The following is a 19,932-nucleotide window of genomic DNA, read 5'->3' on the forward strand; positions in this document are numbered from 1 at the left end:
TTTTTTTGTTGTATTTTTGAGAAAATCTATATTTCGACCAATTCTCATTCTCACTTCTGGAGCAACTCGCAGTGCTAAAAGGAAGCTGTAGAGGCCAGCTGATGTTTCACATCTCAGGTTTTGTAAAAAAGTTACTTATTCTCTCGTAATTTGCAATAGTTCCAGCTGTCAAAATGCTTATGCGCCCTTTTCAAATGTTGCTCCAGACTTTCGTCGTTTGTCGCTATTCAAACAACATTTAAAAAAAAATGGAAAAATAAATATTCTAAAACAAAATTGATTTTATTTGATAAACTGCAGTAAATTTATTTTGTAGGTATTTTTAGGTGTAGTTTTTCAAACATTGTTCAGACTTTTTAAAACAAGTGTCTAGCTCACGCTGCTCCAATCATTTCATGTGCTAATGACTCGTGATGTGATGTCATTTTGTTACCCAACCGAAAAGCGTGCCAAATTATAGCAGTGTTGATTTACTTTCTTTCATTTTGTGTTTATCAGTAAAAAAATGAAACTCAGTTTTCAAATATAATAAATTTTATTCTCCCAATTTTCGTTTGCAATAATTGACTAAATTATAAACAATTCCTGGTGGAAATCAAATGCCTTACTCGTACTATAGTCTATAGTCTATAGACTATAGTCTGGAACGCAACAAAATCGAGTGTTATGTACAATATATTTTTAATATCTTTATTGTTTCATCATCTTAAAATGTAATTAACTTTTGCGTGCTAAATTCGACTATTAGAATTATTTGGAGTAACACTTGTGCTCAAATCGCAGTGGTTTCAGGGTATCTTTTGTATACATGCTTGTTCTTGGCATCAATTTCAAAATATTGTTTTCGTTTTTGCATTTTTTGGTCGCAGTTTCAACTTTATTAACCTACACAGAAGAAAACACAGATTTACGCAGTATTTACGATCCCGCCTGTGGCGTGGACGATTTCGGCATCAGCGAGGTGTACCCGGTTGGTCCCCGCTCGGGTTCGGCCCGCCAGAAGCAGAATATCCTTCGCAGGGACTGCACGAACGTGATCCGCTCGCACTCGTAGTAGTCGTCGTCGCGGAACACTCCGGAGGAGAAGTCGTTGGCGTCGTACGGTCCCACGAACATCCGCAGGTCGGACTTGGGGAAGCCGTCCTTGTAATACTTTTTGATCGTGTCGTACGCGTCCATGATGACGGAGATGAAGAGCGACAGGACGACGTAGATGTACAGGCTGGTGAAGGAGTACAGGTAGATGCGGCAGAACCACCACAACATCAGGGATTTGTCGGACATGATCGTGAAGGTGGCGAACATGTCGTCGCCGTTGATGAGGGAGAAGAGACACTCGGAGGTGGTTGAGAGGAACGGAACTTGATGTGGTACGGGCCGAGGACGAGCCAGCCGCAGAAGGTGAAGCCGGCGTAGATTAGGAGGGCGCAGAGCAGGAAGCGGGTGATCTTGGGGGCTGCTTTCTTGAGGGTGAGGATCACTACGTTGTAGGTTTTGAAGAAACCTAGGTAGCGAAGGACGCCGAACCAGACGAGCAGGTTTCCGATGCCAAGGAGGAGTGAGCAGACGTTCCAGTCGTCGGCGATAAAGTGCTTGCGTTCGATTTCTTCCTTGAGGGCGGATCCGATGACGAGCAGGACGTCGTTGCACACGATCATGATGTACCACATGTTGATGAACTCCCACTTGTCCTGGGTGGTGAGTTCCTTGGTGTAGGTTTGTTGGAAGAAGTCGCAGGTGATGATTCGGAGGAGTTGGGCACGGTAGATGGCGCGAGCGCACAGAGCAAAGGACACGATGCAGATGAGGATCACCAGGATGTTGAGGATGCTGCGGAGGGCGTCGTCAAACTGGGACTTTTTGATGAACTCGACGTCACCGTGGCAGACTAGGCGGGTTGGTTCCGCCTCCAGTCGGAGGGTCATCTGGCCGTCGTGATCTTGGTTGTTGAACAGGATCTGGATGTCAAACTGGTAGCAGTCCGGTGAGGTGATCGGTCCAGCGGCCTTGAAGTTGACCGTCTTGATGGCAAACTTGAGTTCGGCTTTGACTAGGGCCGAAAAGTTGATGTGGATATCTTTCTGGTGCAGAAACTTGCGGCTACCGATCGTGGTAACGTTTCCGTCGAGATCGAGGCAGAGCGAATCGATTTCCGGGTTGAACACGTAACTCTCGTTAAAACCGAAGATCGTACCATCCTTGTAGCGGTACAAACAGAGCTGCATCGGGGCCATCGTGTTGTCTTCGTTGGGGTACGAATACGGACCGATCGCTTCCGAGAGGTTCGCGTAACCGTCGATCGCGTAGTCGATCGTTTTGAAAAAGTCCTCGATCACGTACACCGAAAGCGGCCCGGTTTCCGGTGGGTACGTACTGACCTCCATCGTAATGTCCCATCCTCGCAGGAACAGATGAGAAAACGTGATCGTATTGTCCCAGGTGTAGTTGACGTGCGTGTACCGCGAGTGCGCAAACAGACACAGCTGCAGCGTGACTAGGATTATCTTGATCACTTGAACGACAAACTTGTACGGGAATCGTCGCTTGGCCTGCCACTTCTCGATCGGGTTCATGAAGAAGAACTGCAACTTCCGCCGAAGTCGTTCCTCGTTCTGCTGCACCGATCGCGAGTGGCCCAGCACCGGGGACTCCACGACGCCTTCGTCCGACTCGTTGATGTTCATTCTGTAGCCACCCTCACCCACACCACTGTCGTTCAGGATAGTTTCCCTCTGCTGCACTACTGGTTCTGCTGCTGCGTTGGTATTGATTTTCTGCTTTTGCCCTACCAGATTTTCATTGTTCGATTCTGCTGGTGCTACGACGACGTCTACAACTGCGGAATGATCTGCTGCTGGTTGATGCTGTTTCGAGGTCGACGCTGGCGATGACGATGAGTAACTGCTCATCTCAACGTCGGTATCGCTGCTGCAGGAAGACCTCACTGCTGTTTGGGGTGAGATTTAGGGAGGACTCGGGCCCTTATCAGTTTGTTGTCTTTGGACGACGAACAACACACAGAGTACAGAGAGACAGTAATCCACCACCATCCGCGCGTTACGACGCAGTGATTTTTAGTAGATGTTACACACATTACATTACGGTGCACGTCTCACGTCACGGTGAGTTGATGAGCGCCTAGTATTTAGAACAAACAGGCAATGAACGCGGACTGACGAGAGTTGATGATAGGCTAGGCTTGATACTTTCTTTCTTTGCTCGACGTCGACGTCGATGTCCTCGACCAGCAGCTTAGTTGACAGACTTGAATTGACTGACTAATACTTGGATCCTGTTGGCTGGCTGATGTAGAGTCGATAGCTGGGTAGAAATCGCAGTGGGATTCGAGGTAGTCTCACAACCATGTGAACATGTGACCGAACGGGAAGGCGATAGCAATGTTTTTGGGAAAGGTCGTTGGAGTGAAGGGGACGGATTACGGACCGAGCAGTGCGCATGTACGTGAGTCATGGCAGTTGTGTTGGTGGTTGAGGGTTTCAATATCAAACGCCAGTATAGGGATTATGCTGCAGTTGAAAATTGATTTGGTGCAGCAGAAGAGAAACCAGCTGAGACGCACACTAGCTAGGTGGTTGCTTGTAAACAAAGAACGTGGGAGTAAGCCATCTAGTTGGGTTTCGAAACATGATTTTTTAAATGGTGAAAATTCATGAACATGATTAAAAATCAGTTAAAAGATTGCTTTAAACATTGAAAAAAACAAATAATCATGTCAGGAATATTTTTGTTTTGCATTAGTTTAATTATAATGTTTGCATACATGTACTTTATAAATTTTCAGTAAGATGATAAAACGAGCTCAAAGCTTCGAAAAAAATATTTCCGAGGATTTTAGAATACATTATCACAATCAATCAACACACTATTTATGAAAATTCTAAATTTCAATTATTTAAAGGGTTTGAACCCACTAGATATAAAATAATGTTTTTGCTCTAAAAGAAAATTATTGAGCAAAATCTCTTTATAGACATTCATACATTTAGTTTAGAACTTATCACTTTTCCAAACGTTTCAGAGAAAGGTACCAGGTTCATCAAATGCGTTTTGTGGTGTTGGTATTTTGGTTGTATTTGTTTGCTAGCGATATCTATGTGTGAAATATGGAACTAATTATTTACAGTATGTAACAAAAATTAATAATTGCAGTTACATAGATTCCATGTTTCATTCAACTGTTTAGCAATATATCATTAACAATAAATCTGAGAAATCTTTTGAGCTATTTAAAATGTAAATCTATGGCTATGTACTTCATTTGTTTTTTAATTTTCTTGATTCATTTTTATTATTTTTATTTGCATTTAACTTAATTAGTGTATGTTTGTTTCTAATAGAAATTGGCTTACTCAACCACCTCCTATTATTAACATTTGACTATCTATTTTTTCATGTTTTGAAAGTCACTTTAGCAGTCTTTTGCTAGTACCATTATCATTTTAATTGTAAAAAAATACTTTAAGGTACAGTCTGGTACACTTAAAAAAATACTGCATACTTATTTTCACATAATATAAAGGAAATGTTAGTAGGCAACACAAACAAAGTTGACCCCAGAAAATTTTTTTTTCATCATTGGCAAAATCACATAAAACAAGTCATATTTCCAACATTGAAACATTGTTAAATTTCAAGCATACTTCATTGGTTGAAAAATGAAGTTTTGGCGAATTTTCAGATCGAAGCCGAGGTTAAGTTGAAAAGCTTCTCATTGTTTTTGAAAAATAGGTATAATATTTTTTCATCTCAGAAAAACATAGAAAAAAGTTTAGTCCAGTTAAAAAATTAGTTGATAAAATTTTAAAAAAATAGTTTTTATTCTTTGTAGCCCAAAAGTTGTCTTTGTTGTTCTCCCGCAATAATAAAAAAATATATGGTCAAACATTTTTCAAGAAAACATAGTCACAAAATAATTTTTCTAATTTTAAAATTAGGAAACATAAGCAATTTTGAAAAAAAAAACATTTAAAATTCATAGCGTACGAAACTTTTAATCTAGTTTTTAACCAACCCTTGGGGAAATTTTAGGACATGTTTCGTTTTAAGCACCTTTTTACGATTTTTTATCTAAAAACCAGCTTAAAAATTTGCCGCTTAAATCAACGTCATCATTTTGATAATCGCCAGTTTTTTTTTATCCAAAATATCTTACATATTTTCTGCAAAATAAAAAAACCGATACTGTACATTGGAATTTCACATAAAAAACACCAAATTGTCGTCAAATAAGCCCAAATATTCAAGAAAATAAAATAGAAAAATGCATTCAGAAGATTTATCTTATACTTATATTAATTTGTATTTATAACGGTCTAAGATATTACACAATTTTTTTTAAGAAAAAGGGTTTAACATTTTAGAATATATTTTCATTTTATGATATTAAAAAAAATCTGAAAAAAAATCTTAAAATATCCTCAGTATGAAATGCTCAAAAAATATAAAAATCCCATGGCGTCAATTTTTTTTTGATAAATTTACTCTAGAATGGTAATAAAATAATTAAAAAGCTAATGACAATTTAAAAACATAGCTGAATCCACTTATTGATCAAATGAAAACTTGATTTGCTGATCAGAAGGTCTCGGAATCAAAGAGCTTTCAACGGGAAACTGTTATTTATGATTATTTAGAATATTTTACGTAATATATCTTGAAATGGCAGAAATCCGTTAACTGGATTCTGAGAAATGATGTTTTGAAACGTAAAAAAAATCGGAATTCGGTACATTATTCGAATTTATACACCATGCGACTCCAGAAAAATGTACTGGGAACTTATTTCTATGGAGAAGCATGGTACTTCAAGTTCGATTGGAGCCAAATTCGAATACTTTTGTTATGAATCCTGCTAGTTTGACGTGGAATCACTGAACAACTTCTCACAAAAGTTCTCAAGAATGTTTGGGAATTATTTGTTAAAAACAGAGTTTCAGTTTTTTTCCTTAACGAATCTTCTTCTTCTTCTTCTAGTATAGAAAGTTCCTCCCACGTAATAGCCATTTAACACGCTTGCCGATATGGAGATGTCTGCAGCAGATTTTTTCCCTCCGAAAACCCCATCCCCCCAGCACTAATTATAATCCGATTAAAGCCCATTCTACCAATTTGCCGACCTCTGCAGACAGACCAAAATCACCACCGTGGTAACGCCAATTGGGCCAATTCCCGCACCGAATACCCACAATCCGATTAAAACTCACCATTCTTCCGGTAGTACAGGATCTCAAAGTGCTGCTCCTCGCCCTTCCGCAGCGCCTCCTTGATCGACTGGACGACCGCCTGGGAGGTCATCTGGCCCTGCAGGAACTCGGTGCAGGCCGACCGCTGCATCACCTCGGCCCGCGTGAATCCGGTCATCTTGCAGAAGCCATCCGAGCAGAAGATGATGTGGCACGATTCCGGCTGCGCATTGGCCACTAGGAAGCTACGGTCTAGAGTTTGTTTGGTGGGGAGAAATAGAAAGGGGTCATTAACTATGCATCAGATTTTGCCGCTTGTCCAACTAGAAGTTAGGGTAAAGGGTTGAAGATGGACTGTGGGCTGGATTGCATAAAAAGTTTTGTGATATTTGTTTATAGATATATTTGAAATTTTTTTCATAAAAAAATATATTTGAAAAAATTGTAAAACTGTTCCACTCCAACAGCACACCCTTCAACGACACCTGAAAATCAAACTACTCACTGAACGGCAGAATGGTCAAGGTGTAGTTTGATTTTCTGATGTCGTTATAGTATTTAATTGCCGATCAAAAAGCAACCACCCACTACCCCCTTTCCCCTTGTAGAATGAATCTGACCACCCACAGACGGCCTGACCGGAGCCAACGTTGATGATGATGTCGGATTTTGATAGCCTGTAGGTGAGAGTTTCTTGAAACCGAGCCAATCATCGGGCCACATTGATGGGGTTTAATTAACATTTGATTCGGTTGGTTTTGAACGGTTTATCTGGAATTGAGGCGGATACGCTGATAATGTGATGGCTTTTGGTTTAAATTAAGTTTATGATGAAATGCTTCCGGTTGGAGGAAAAGATTTCGTAGTGTTGATAGAATGTTGGTACAATAAATTTCCAGAGTTTTTGCCTTCCTCGTCTCAATGAGGAAAGCCAAAACATCACTCGAAAAATGAAATTCTTTATTCGACCTCGTAGACATCAGAAAGTAGAAAAAACATCAAAATATAGCCCAAAAATAAATTTGCTTTGAGCAAGAAAGTTAGTTAGTAGTTCTACAATTTAAACTTTTTTCAGATGCAATATCAAAATTGGGTAATTCTCCGCCAACTCACACAGCATTTGCCCCAAACCCTCTTCGATTTGCGTGAAACTTTGTCCTAAGCGGTAACTTTTGTCCCTGATCACGAATCCGAGGTCCGTTTATTGATATCTCGTGAACATGCGAAAAAAGATGTGTTTTTAAATAATTTGCAGCCTGAAACGGTGATGAGATAGAAATTTGGTGTCAAAGGGACTTTTATGTAAAATTAGACGCCCGATTTGATGGCGTACTCAGAATTCCGAAAAAAACGTATTTTTCATCGAAAAAAACACTAAAAAAGTTTTAAGAATTCTCCCATTTTCCGTTACATGACTGTAAAAAATTTTGGACATGTCATTTTATAGGAAATTTAATGTTCTATTCGAATCTACATTAACCCAGAAGGGTCATTTTTCATTTAGAACAAAATTTTTCATTTTTAAATTTCATGTTTTTACTAACATTGCAGGGTTATTTTTAGAGTGTAACAATGTTCTACAAAATGTAGAGTAAACAATTACAAAAATTTTGATATATAGACATAAGGGGTTTGCTTATAAAAATCACGAGTTATTGCGATTTTACGAAAAAAAAGTTTTGAAAAGGTTGGTCGTCATCGATCATGGCCGTTCATGGTCACCCGCGACAAACACGGACGACGAAACAAAGAGAAACGCAAAAAGTAACTTTTTCAAAACTTTTTTTCGTAAAATCGCGATAACTCGTGATGTTTATAAGCAAACACCTTATGTCTATATATCAAAAATTTTGTAATTGTCTGCTCTACAACTTTGTAGAACATTGTTACACTCTAAAAATAACCTGCTAAGTTAGAAAAACACGAAATTTTAAAATGAAAAAATTGTTCTAAATGAAAAAATTACCCGAATAGAACATTAAATTTCCCATAAAATGACATGTTCCAAAAATTTTACAGTCAAGTAACGGAAAATGGGAGAATTTTAAAACTTTTTAGTGTTTTTCGATGAAAAATAGTTTTTTTCGGAATTCTGAGTACGCCATCAAATCGGGCGTCTAAATTTACATAAAAGTCCCTTTGACACCAAATTTCTATCTCATCACCGTTTCAGGCTGCAAATTATTGAAAAACACCTCTTTTTTCGCATGTTCAAAAATGGAAGGGGTCGTACCGCCCCTCCGTCACCAGATATCAATAAACGGACCTCAGATTCGTGATCAAGGACAAAAGTTACTCCTTAGGACAAAGTTTCACGCAAATCGAAGAGGGGTCGGGGCAATTTTTCCCGATTTCGTGTGAGAGAATTACCCAATTGCAAAATAAAATTATCAAACAACTAATATTGATTGTTTTTAAGTTATTTGAATAAACAGGTTTATATTGATGTATGCCCCCCTTGGCTGAATTTCAAGAACATCATTTCCCCCTTCAATATCCAACTAATTGATTTCATTGCATAAATGTCGTTATTTTGGTAAGGCCGTTGCAAATATTTTTCAAATTTATGTCACCCCTTCAAAATTGGTCTGAAAAATCAAGGGGCAAAAAATATTTTTCAAAAACTTAAAAATTTCCATGAAAATAGAAGTCTAATCAACTTAAAACAATCTAAAATGCATTTTTCTGCATTGATAATAATATTTAGCATATTTGGGCTTGTTTGAAAATGTTTTGAATTTTTATGAAATCTCATTGTTCAATAACGCAAAAATTTTATTTTTCGCAAAAAATAAAATTTTCGTCAATACTTAGATATTTTGGAAACAAATTTTGGCAAAACAACTGGACAGTTGTATAATGCATTTTAAAACACTTTTTTCATTTAAATGTTGAAACCATGGCTCGTAATTGCATTTTTTATATATTTTTTTTGCCCCCCTTCGACTTTGGTCAGAGTCGAGGGACATAGACTTTAAAAATATTTGGAACGGCCTTAAGTTTTCTCAACATTTTTTTATTTGAATCAATTCACATTTTAAAACGGTTTTGCATTACCTGCTACAATTTTATGCCAAACCTCACGAAAAATATTTTGTAAATAATGAGCAGTTCTCTCAGATTTCGGTCTTTCGATTTTTTTTTGTATTTTTTAATCCGACTGAAACTTTTTTGGTGACTTCGATATGCCCAAAGAACCCATTTTGCATCATTAGTTTGTTCATATAATTTTCCATACAGATTTGGCAGCTGGCCATACAAAAATGATGCATGAAAATTCAAAAATCTGTATCTTTTGAAGGAATTTTTTGTCGATTTGGTGTCTCCGGCAAAGTTGTAGGTATGGATATGGACTACACTGAAAAAAAATGATACACTGTAAAATTTTTTTTTGGTGATTTTTAATTTAACTTTGTGTCACTAAAACTTGATTTGCAAAAAACACTATTTTTAATTTTTTTTTTAATATGTTTTTGAGGACATCAAATGCCAACTTTTCAGAAATTTCTAGGTTGTGCAAATCTTTGAGCGAGTTATGAATTTTTGAATCAATACTGATTTTTTCGAAAAATCGAAAAATTGGTCCCAAAAATTTTTCAACTTCATTTTCGATGTTAAATCAAATTTGCAATCAAAAAGTACTTCAGTGATTTTTTTTTTGAATTAAATATACTTTATTGAATCTTTCTTATAATAATTACATTTGGTTTACATAATAAGTGGTCAGCTGTGGCTCTTCAGCTTTAGTTTGCTTTTCGTGATTTAAACACTGTTCATTTTCTTAACTTTAAAAGTATATGATTTATCATGTTTGTAACACTAGGTACAATGAGGAAAAAAAAAAAAAAAAAAAAAAAAATAACCTAACCTAAAACTAACCTTAAAACTAACTTAATCTACCATAAACTAAACCAATCCTTGAATCAAGGGGTATTCAGATATAGCACATTTTTCCCTGAATTTCAAACATTTCTTGAATCTTCTGATCCAACATTTTTACTTCTGCTAATTCATGAACCTCACTTGATCTTGTCCAGCCAGGAACATTCAAAACCATTTTGAGTACCTTGTTTTGGACACGCTGGAGCTTCAATTTATGAGTTCTAGCGCAACACTCCCAAACAGGTACTGCATACTCAATAACGGGGTAAATTATTTGTTTGTAAACTGCTAGCTTATTTTTCAAAGATAGCTTTGATTTTCTGTTAATTAAAGGATACAAACACCTGATGAGAATGCTGCACTTGTTCAATATTTTATCTACATGCTGCCGAAACAATAGTTTCGAGTCAAGTATGAGACCTAAATAGACAACTTCCTTTGACCAGGGTATCGAAACATCATTCATTTTATCAAAACATCATCCTTTGGGACAAATCTGGCCGATTTGGAAAGTGGAAAAATGATGGTTTGAGTTTTGGCTGCATTTATGCGAATTTTCCAGTCGCCAAAGTATTCGGAAAGAACGTCAAGACCCTTCTGAAGACGGCCAACTAAATATCTGGTTATTTTACCCTTATAAATAACGGCAGTGTCATCAGCAAAAAGTGACAACACACCATTACCAGGAAGAGTAGGCAAATCAGATGTAAAAATATTGTACAGAAGTGGGCCAAGAATACTTCCTTGGGAACCCCAGCATCAATGTTGAATAATCCAGAAGCAATCCCATTCAGAAAAACCTTGAACGATCTCTCCGAAAGATAGTGCTGGATAATTTTGATAAGATACATTGGAAAACCGTATAAATACAGTTTATGTATCAAACCATCATGCCAAACATTGTCAAAAGCCTTCTCAACATCCAACAAAGCCATAGCAGTTGATTTAGACTCAAGCTTGTTCTGCTTGATGATTTTAGTTACTCTCGTAAGCTGATGAGCAGTATTATGTCCCTTTCGGAAGCCAAACTGCTCGTTCAAAATTATATTATTATCGTTGGTAAAATCCAAAAGCCTTGAATAGATGACCTTCTCAAAGAGTTTGGACAGACTACTCAAAAGACTAATGGGACGATAACTTGTTGGCGATGTTGGATCTTTTGAGGCTTCAAAATTGGTATGACTTTGCCCAGTTTCCAATTGGTGGGGAAGTAACCAAGTTGCAAACATTTATTGAAAATATTGGCTAGATGTTGAAAGAACTGATCACTCTGTTTTTTCAACACTAGATTAAAAATGTTATCAAAGCCAGGAGCTTTCATATTTTTCATTTGTTTAACTGCAACTTTGACTTCCTCACCAGAAACATGGGAATCTGCAGGAAATTCAAAGGTAGAGTCATTGATTGTTGAAATACTATTGGCAACTGATGTTTCTTTACGGCTGGTCATGGAAGCGCCAAGATTATGTGAACTAACAAAATGAAGCCCAAGTGCATTTGCCTTTTCCTCGGATGTAATCAAAGGAGAATCCTCAACAATAAGAGGAGGAATAGGCTTTGGTTTGTTTTTAAGAACTTTTGAAAGTTTCCAAAATGGTTTTGAATAATTCCCAAGCTGGCTTACATGTTTTGAAAATTCTTGATTTCTGATATTGTCAAGTCGGTCTTGTATGATTTTGTTCAAATTGTTAACTGAAATCTTTTGTCATAGTCCCCAGTCCGTTGATATTGTCTCCTATAAACATTCCTAAGTCTAATCAAGTGTTTAGTATCTACGTCAATATCAGTTACCTTAAAATTAACAGGAACCTCCCGAACGTTGGCAGCCTCTGCTTGGTTGATAGCCTGCTGGATCACCTCCAGCGAACGATCAATATCAGCAGAAGTTTCCGGGTGTTGATCATAGTCGATGTTGCTGTCTACCACTTGCTGAAACTGCTGCCAGTCAACGTTGTGGTAATCTTTCCGGGTTGGTTGCCGCTGCGGAGTAACGGAAGCTCCAACCTCCACAACCACCGGATAGTGATCAGAACTCAACTCTTCAAACACCTCAGGATGAGCCACGTTCTCAGCCATATTGGTAATGAAGAAGTCGATGATTGAGTGATTCCCAGACCGAGCCACCCTCGTTGGACGATCCGGACTCACAACGTTGTAGTATCCGTTTTGCAGATCGTTGTGCAGAATCACTCCGTTCCGATTCCTCCTGCTGTTGCCCCAAACTTCATGCTTCGCGTTGAGGTCACCAGCGATGATGTACTTTGCGCTCCGCCGTGTCAGCTTCTGGATATCGCTCTTCAGTTTTGCTGCTGAACCATCTCTGGAATTCACCTGACGTGGGCAGTATGCAGCAATGAAGAGTACTGGGCCAACCGAAGTGGGAATTTCCACCCCAACGGCCTCGATGATGTCCAGCTTGAAGTGTGGCAGCCGGCGTGGCTTGAGATCACGATGAACAGCGACAAGCACACCTCCTCCTCCAGAGGTGGTCCTGTCGAGCTGCGTCGCGATCTTGTAGTTTTGCAGATAAACTTTTTCACCGGGCTTCAGATGAGTTTCCGTGATGGCAGCTACGTCGATCTCCTTCTCGCGAAGAAAATCCACCAGCTCTAAGTTCTTCCTCCTAATGGAGCAAGCGTTCCAATTCAGCAGCTTGAGGGACCTACGATCCATACTGGATGACGAACGAGGTCAGCACTTCAATCTGCTGGGTCTTGGTTTTGCATCCACGCAGTGCAGCGGACATCTGTTTGAAAATATTGAGGAGTTCGGTTGAGGTGTAAAGATCATTACCATTTTCCTCAACTGCTGGTTCTTGGGTTGGTCTTGGCTCCTGGCTGAAGCCCGGTGGTGGCGGTCTCGGCTCCTGGCTGGAACCCGGCCGTGGATGATTCATCTCAGCTCTCTTCCTGGGATCCAACGGCAACGGTGCCAAGTTCGGGACCTGGCGTCGCGGTTGAAGAGGTGGAAATTTTGCTCCACCAGGGCTGGAGGAGTTCTACGACGCTGAGGCTGATTCTTCGTCGATGCTTGCTGCCGAATTTTCACGAACTCAGCTCTCTTGGGGCACTTTCGGTCGGTTGACGAGTGCTCACCGTTGCAGTTGAGGCACTTCACCAGCGAATCTTGGATGCACTGGGATGTGATGTGCGCATCGGTACCACATTTGGCGCAACGACGCTTCAGGTGGCAGTTCTTACCTCCGTGCCCGAAGCCCAGGCAGTTGAAGCATTGTGTGACGTCACGATGCACTGGTCGGTATCGCTCCCACGACACGATAATGTTGAAAACCGCTCGGATTGCCTTCAGCTCAGGAAGCGTCGTCGATCCCTTAGCCAAATGCAGCAGGTAGAGCTGGTCACGGTACTTGATGTCTTTGTTGCGTCGGCTCATTTTGTGCACGGCCAACACATCCAGTTTCAAAACTTTTAGCTCGGCAGCTAATTCCTCCACTGGCATGTCGTACAGACCTCTGACGACGATTTTGAACGGCTTATCCATGACGACATCATGGGTAAAGTACTCCGCCTCGTTTTCGGTCAAGTAATCCTTGACCAGTTGATAGTGCTGCCTGGATTGCACCAGCACCTTAAATCCGTCCTGACACAGACGAATGTTGCCTTGGACTTTCCCAGACTTGATGAGTTCAACCAGCCCCGCTCGAAAGTCGATCGTTGCTGCTGATTGCCTCACATAAAAAGGAGGCAGTTTCTCCTTTCGCTGTTTCACTTCATTCTCCTTTGCTTCCGCTACCTGGTCCTCGTCAGGCAGTCCAGCAAACTTGTTGTTCTTCAAAAGCTGCTCCTCGTGCGATGAAGAGTTCTCCTCCTCCTCATCCATCGGTACAGTACCGTCGCTCTTTTTCGTCTTTTTGCTGTTCGATGTCACTTCCAAAAGCACCTTCCTTTTGGAAATTCCCGGTTTTTGGCCATCAGTTGAGGCCTCAACCTTCCTTTTGGAAATTCCCACTTTTTTGCCTGCTTGAGCCGCAGGTAGGGCAATATTGCCGGCGTTTTGCGCCGGGACGCGACGAGTCATGTTGATTCAGACAACCTTCACCAACGAATGCTCGGATAACAATGAGTACTTCAGTGAAATTTTGATAAAGGTTTAAAAACAGGAAAATTGATGTTTTCTAATTCCCACCCAAACAACACACCATTTTCTAATGTCGATATCTCAGCAACTAATGGCCCGATTTTCAATTTTATAATATGAAACAATCGTGAAATTTTCCGATCTTTTCGAAAAAAATATTTTAAAAATTTTTAAACTAAGACTAACATATCAAAAGGGCCAAACATCCAATATTTCGCCCTTTTAAATTGGTGGTCTTGATTTTAAATTTTTGAACATATTTTTTTCGAAAAGATCGGAAAATTTCACGAATGTTTCATAGTTTGACATTGAAAATCGGACCATTAGTTGCTGAGATATCGACATTAGAAAATTGTGTGTTGTTTGGGTGGGACTCAGAAAACATCAATTTTTCTGTTTTTTAACCTTTGCATGGCAATATCTCAGCAACTAAGGGTCGTATCCACAAAGTTTAAAAGTGCAAAATATAGAGAATTTTCTCAGCTTTTCAAAAATATTTTTTTCAAAGGTGGGCAAACATGTGCATTAATTAAAAAAAAAAATAAAAACTTCGACTATTTTCAAAAAAGTCACCTAAAAATGGATTTAACTTGAAAACGGTGCACTTTATCAAAATTTCACTGAAGTACTTTTTGATTGCAAATTTGATTTTACATCGAAAAATGAAGTTAAAAAGTTTTTGCGTCCAATTTTTCGATTTTTCGAAAAAATTAGTATTGATTCAATAATTCATTTTTTGCACAACCTGGAAATTTATGAAAAGTTGGCATTTGATGTCCTCTAAAACATAACAAAAAATAAAAAAAAAATAAAAATTGTGCCGAAGACAACAAATCGATCAAATAATTCCTTTAAATGATACAGATTTTTGAATTTTCATACATCATTTTTGTATGACCAGCTGCCATATTGGTATGGAAAATTATATGGGCAAACAAATGATGCAAAATGGCTTCTTTGGGCATATCGAAGGCACCAAAAAAGTTTCAGTCGGATTAAAAAATACAAAAATTAAAATTTATGAAAAAATACCGATTTCATAGAGAACTACTCCAATATTATTATAAATGTTCCTGTATGTAGTAAAAAATATTATTTGAATATCGATTGTTTTTCCAAGTTATACAACTCTGCTCAAAAAGTTGCAAAACTCTCATTAATTAGGGGAGAGTGGGGAGACTTGATCCCCGGGGACACTTGATCCCAAGCCTGTATCTCGTCAGCATGTGGGTAAAATAATTAGCTTTGTTCTAGAAAGTTGTGCGAAATTGACTAAAACTCATTGTAGCAAACAAAGAAAAAAATTAAAAAATGTTTGGATTGAGTTACACACATTTTACTAAGAAGTGCTACAAAAAACTTCCAAGAGATCTTTTTTCTTTGTTTTGATAAGTAAAGAAAACACTCAAAAATTATTCAAAAAAATATTTTTTATACATGCATTGTTTGATAAACATATCAACTCCAAACCCCTTACGCATTTGACGTTAAATTTATCGTCATACTATTTTTACAATCAATTGTTTAAAAAAGCGCGTTAAGGGAGACTTGATCCCTGCATTTTTACAGTCACTGGAATCAGCCTCAAGATTAAATAATTTGGCTGGGTTTTCGTACATAGTTTCCTTTAGTATAGTTGTACATAACTAACTGCAGTTCGAACCATTTTTCAAAAAGTTTTGTAAACAAAAATTACCAGCTTTTGTAAACATGCTTAATTTTGGTCTAAAAAAGAAAATTTTAAGTTTTTAAATATTTTACATGCTAAACTTGTTATATTTTGAACACAAACGTACAGGTTTAATGTGAAATTGCTGTATCTTATAGAAAATTAAAAGTTTGGATGAATAAAAAACATTTTGCTTAAGATTTCTTCAAAATGTTTAAAGGGGGATCAAATTACCCCCAACATTTTGAAAATGCCGGTTTAAAATATTTTTTTAAAAAGCTTGGCATTATTCGAAGAGTTTATCTGATGAAATACCCTTATCAGCCACACATAGTTGAATGTTTAAGCTTTCAATTCATGCAAAAAGATCATAGTTTTGTGAGAAATTGACAGAGTTATGTGCGATACAAAAAAAGGGGATCAAGTCTCCCCACTCTCCCCTATAGAAAATAATTTTCTCAAAAAATCAAATCAACGCAAGAAATCAGGAATTTCGATTCATGATTTAGTGAATAATTGTGTTCATGATTTCGTCATACCTTTCATGATTTCATGCATTCATAGCTGAATTATTTTTACGAATATTATGAATTTTCATTCATGACATGCATATGCATAAATTTGATGAAATCATGCATTTTTATTTCTAGGATTCGTGCACGACATTCATTAATTCTGGAATATTTTTTATGATTAATTTTTTAAAGCGTAAATAAATATCGTGAAATCATGAATAAATTTCATGATATCATTTTTATGAAATCATGAATCATAATTCGCGAGATATATTTTTTTGATCGGGATCATGAGTTTCTGTTCATAAAATCATGAATATTTTTCACGACTGCATGCATCCATTTCATGAAATCATGAACATTATTCACGTTTGCGAGTGAAATCGGTCATGGAAAGTCATGAAAATTTTTTCACGACTGCTGGATGATTCGTACGATTCGTACGATAAATGTTACAGTTACATATCCATAACATATTGCTTTCTATCTAAAAACATTCGTAAAGTTGTTCAAGTTGTTTCAAAAATAACTTTATAGCAACAGAATATGTTGCAAAACATAAGCTTTTTTAGTTTCTCGGGAGGCTAGCAGTAAGTCAAAGGCACTCATTATATTTTGTTTCAAATTAGTTGTAAATAAGTGTCGACCACAAATTCCAAACAATTGCAACAAATGTAACTTTTTTACGCTCTTGATGCAACATACTTCGGACTTAGCCATTTGAAACATGTTTCGCGATGCTACTTGGGGTGTCAAATTTTCATCGTTCACGATATTCACGTTTTCATGGTACGATTTGCATGATTTCCGGAACATTTTTTTTCCGTGTAGCGTGTTACTTTTTAATCCAAAAGGTGGTGATTCTGGGGACCTTAAACTCCATGCTTCCACCTTACCTTTTTCGTTGCTTAAATTAGTGATTCACTGTGGAATATGTAAACAATGCATTTTTTAAGCACTTGACTTACATCACCTTGCGCCAAAACTTGAATCAAATCCAATCAAGCATTTAAAATTCTAACTCGTCTTTCAGCCAACTAAATTCTAAAGCCAAAAATAGATTTCCACCAAAAGCTATCTCTCAAAACATACACACACGTGGTTTTGATGGCTCTAAAATTGCAATAAATCATAATAACGTGTCCACTCTGTCTGGCCCAAACACAACATTCAGGACCGACCGCCGCGCGCCAATGACCAACAATTTTGCTAAATTACAAATTGTAGCAACTTCCGCCAACGCGCGCTCACTCGCTCCAAAAAACTATTAAAAACAGCTTTTCCAAAAGCTTTTCTCCACGGGTCGGTCGGTCTTCGAGCGCGCGCGCCATAAATTCAAGTATCAAAACCATCATCAACTTTTACAAAACAACCTTTTTCCATATAGCTATTGCCACACCCCAAACACGGGGGAGGGGAGGTCGAACTTGTCCGGAGCTGGAACGGATCGTCCTGCACAGACACAAAAAGTGTGGATCGTGACCAACCGACTTCGGATGTGACCTGGCTGACTGACTGGCAGTGATGAGAAATTTTTTTGTTTAAGAATGTTGAATGTTTTGTAAAGTTTTGTTTTCAATTTATTTTATTGTGATGAACGTTAGAAAATTTAAATTTCAAATTGATAAAAAAATTCAACACTGAACAACAAATTTCCAACCAAACACCATGGCCAGGAGCTGACCTCCAAACTATCTGTCAGTTCCGCAGGATGTTGGTGTTGTTGGCAGGCCCGTAGCCAGGGGGGGGGGCTTCCGGGCTGCAGCCCCCCCCGAATTTTTTTCCAATTTTTTAAAATTGAACTTCCTTAAAAAAATCTTAAATCAATGATTGTGTGTTCTCTTCCCAGAAATAATTTGTAAGATAGAGAATCAAGAATTGATTGATCAAACTAAGTAATTTGCCTGTCCATTTCCGGGCTCAGTTTTTGTAGATTATGGATCCAAAATTTGGATATTTAAAAATTTAGCTGCAGATTTGAACATTGTTCCATTCAGTAACATCTCATTTATCTTGTAGTTTTAGCATTACATTGGTTAGGATGGTCCAAATCTGGGCTTACTTGGGGCTATCCCCTGAAATCAAAGATTTACGCATCACTAGCCTAAGTTCCAAAATTTGAGCTTTTTCTGACCACTGACCACCAAGTTTGGGCAAAATCGTCAAATTGTATTGAGAAAAGCAACTGTTTCAGTTTTTGACCAATGGAAGGCGCAATAACTATCCAGTTCTTATCAATTTTCAGAACTAATATCTTCTTTAAATTTGGAAAAACTTTCCCGAAGACACCTTATTTTTTTGGGTTTTTTGCTAAAAAGTTGTTAACCTTCGAAAATAGCAATTTCCGAGCGGATTGCTCTAAGGGGCTACATAGAAATAATTACCGTCATCTGGGGTGAATCGGGACTACAGTCTGAATAGGGACAGCAAAAATCCTTAGATCTTGTTGTCTTATTTTTGATTGTAGAACTTAAGTATGACCCCTAAAGAACCATAAAATAATTTAGAATTTTTGGATTCAATGTGGCGGTCAAAATGGAGGTCAAGAAATATTTCTGGTGTTTTTTTAAAGGTCTAATAAACCAAATTTCCAGTTTTTGCTTTTTGGGTGCTTTTGAAACCGTCAGGGGTATTAAAAACACCCAAAAAGCAAAAACTTGGTGTATTGGACCATTAAAAAAACAGATGCCGAATTTGATGTTAAAAACAAGCAAATAAAACATGCCGATTTCATTTGTTCCTGATTCGGTTATCCGAAGTCCTTCGAACTTCGAATAATCGAAACTTTGGATAATCGAGGCTTCGGCTAGTCGAATTTGGATTGTAAAATTAATAGCCCTCCTTTATTTGCATTAAAACCTTTAAACTGTTAATACATGTTTTTCTCTACATTTTCAAAATTTATCATAATTTCTCAAAAATATTTAGATTTTGTTTTCAAAAACGAACGCATTTAATATGAAAAACATTTGAGTGAATTTTCACTATTATCAGAAATACAATTCTAATTGAGAAATATCTGTGTGTATTTTTTATTACTTTTTCGTAAACCTTTTTTCCGAAACCACTCGTCCAAAATGCTTTCTTTTGGTCACATTTTTTAGTTTCCACCGTGGCCAATCTCCAATTTTTATTTAATATATCAAAAATCGGAAGATCAACTAAGTGAATACTTATTATCAACTAATTTTCACTTTGTGCATGAGCTTGCGATTTTTAAAGGAAGAAATAAAATGATAAAAATATTCAAAACGTTAAAAAATTTAAGCTTGGATTCAAAAACTCTGAAATCAAATTAATTTAACATCACTTTCAAATTATATAATTTCTGATCAATAATTCATTTTTAAACTATTTAATTTCTATTTTTTGGATTTTACAGATTAGAATTTGCATTTTGAAAATTTTAAAATTTCTTTATTATTTTTTTTATAATTTCTTATTTCTGAATATCAATTGTAAATATTTTCCAAAGTTTATGTTGCCACCTTTTCAAAATGGACCAAAAAAACAGAGAGCAAATACAATATTTAAAAAAATAGCTTCACAATTTTAATGGAAATAA

At 37.4% G+C, this 19,932-nt stretch overlaps 2 protein-coding genes across 6 annotated transcripts in view; both read right to left on the bottom strand.

Annotated features, from left to right (window-relative positions):
- The window catches only part of LOC6043936 (potassium voltage-gated channel subfamily H member 8), an 84,892-nt gene that overhangs the window by 10,550 nt on the left and 54,410 nt on the right, over positions 1 to 19,932 (bottom strand). For all 5 annotated transcript variants that reach the window (XM_038259135.1, XM_038259132.1, XM_038259133.1 and 2 more), the window contains exon 3: positions 6,225 to 6,455. In XM_038259135.1, the coding sequence (XP_038115063.1) occupies positions 6,225 to 6,455 (231 nt within the window). The remainder of the gene's footprint in view (positions 1 to 6,224; positions 6,456 to 19,932) is intronic.
- On the bottom strand, positions 513 to 3,353 carry LOC6043937 (mucolipin-3). Its single transcript, XM_038259130.1, is given in 3 exon segments — positions 513 to 1,355; positions 1,358 to 2,947; positions 3,211 to 3,353. Coding segments are annotated over 2 exon segments (1,989 nt in total). The 5' UTR covers positions 2,910 to 2,947; positions 3,211 to 3,353; the 3' UTR covers positions 513 to 918.

This window comes from Culex quinquefasciatus, chromosome 3 (assembly GCF_015732765.1).
Source record: "Culex quinquefasciatus strain JHB chromosome 3, VPISU_Cqui_1.0_pri_paternal, whole genome shotgun sequence".
Lineage (NCBI taxonomy): Eukaryota > Metazoa > Arthropoda > Insecta > Diptera > Culicidae > Culex > Culex quinquefasciatus.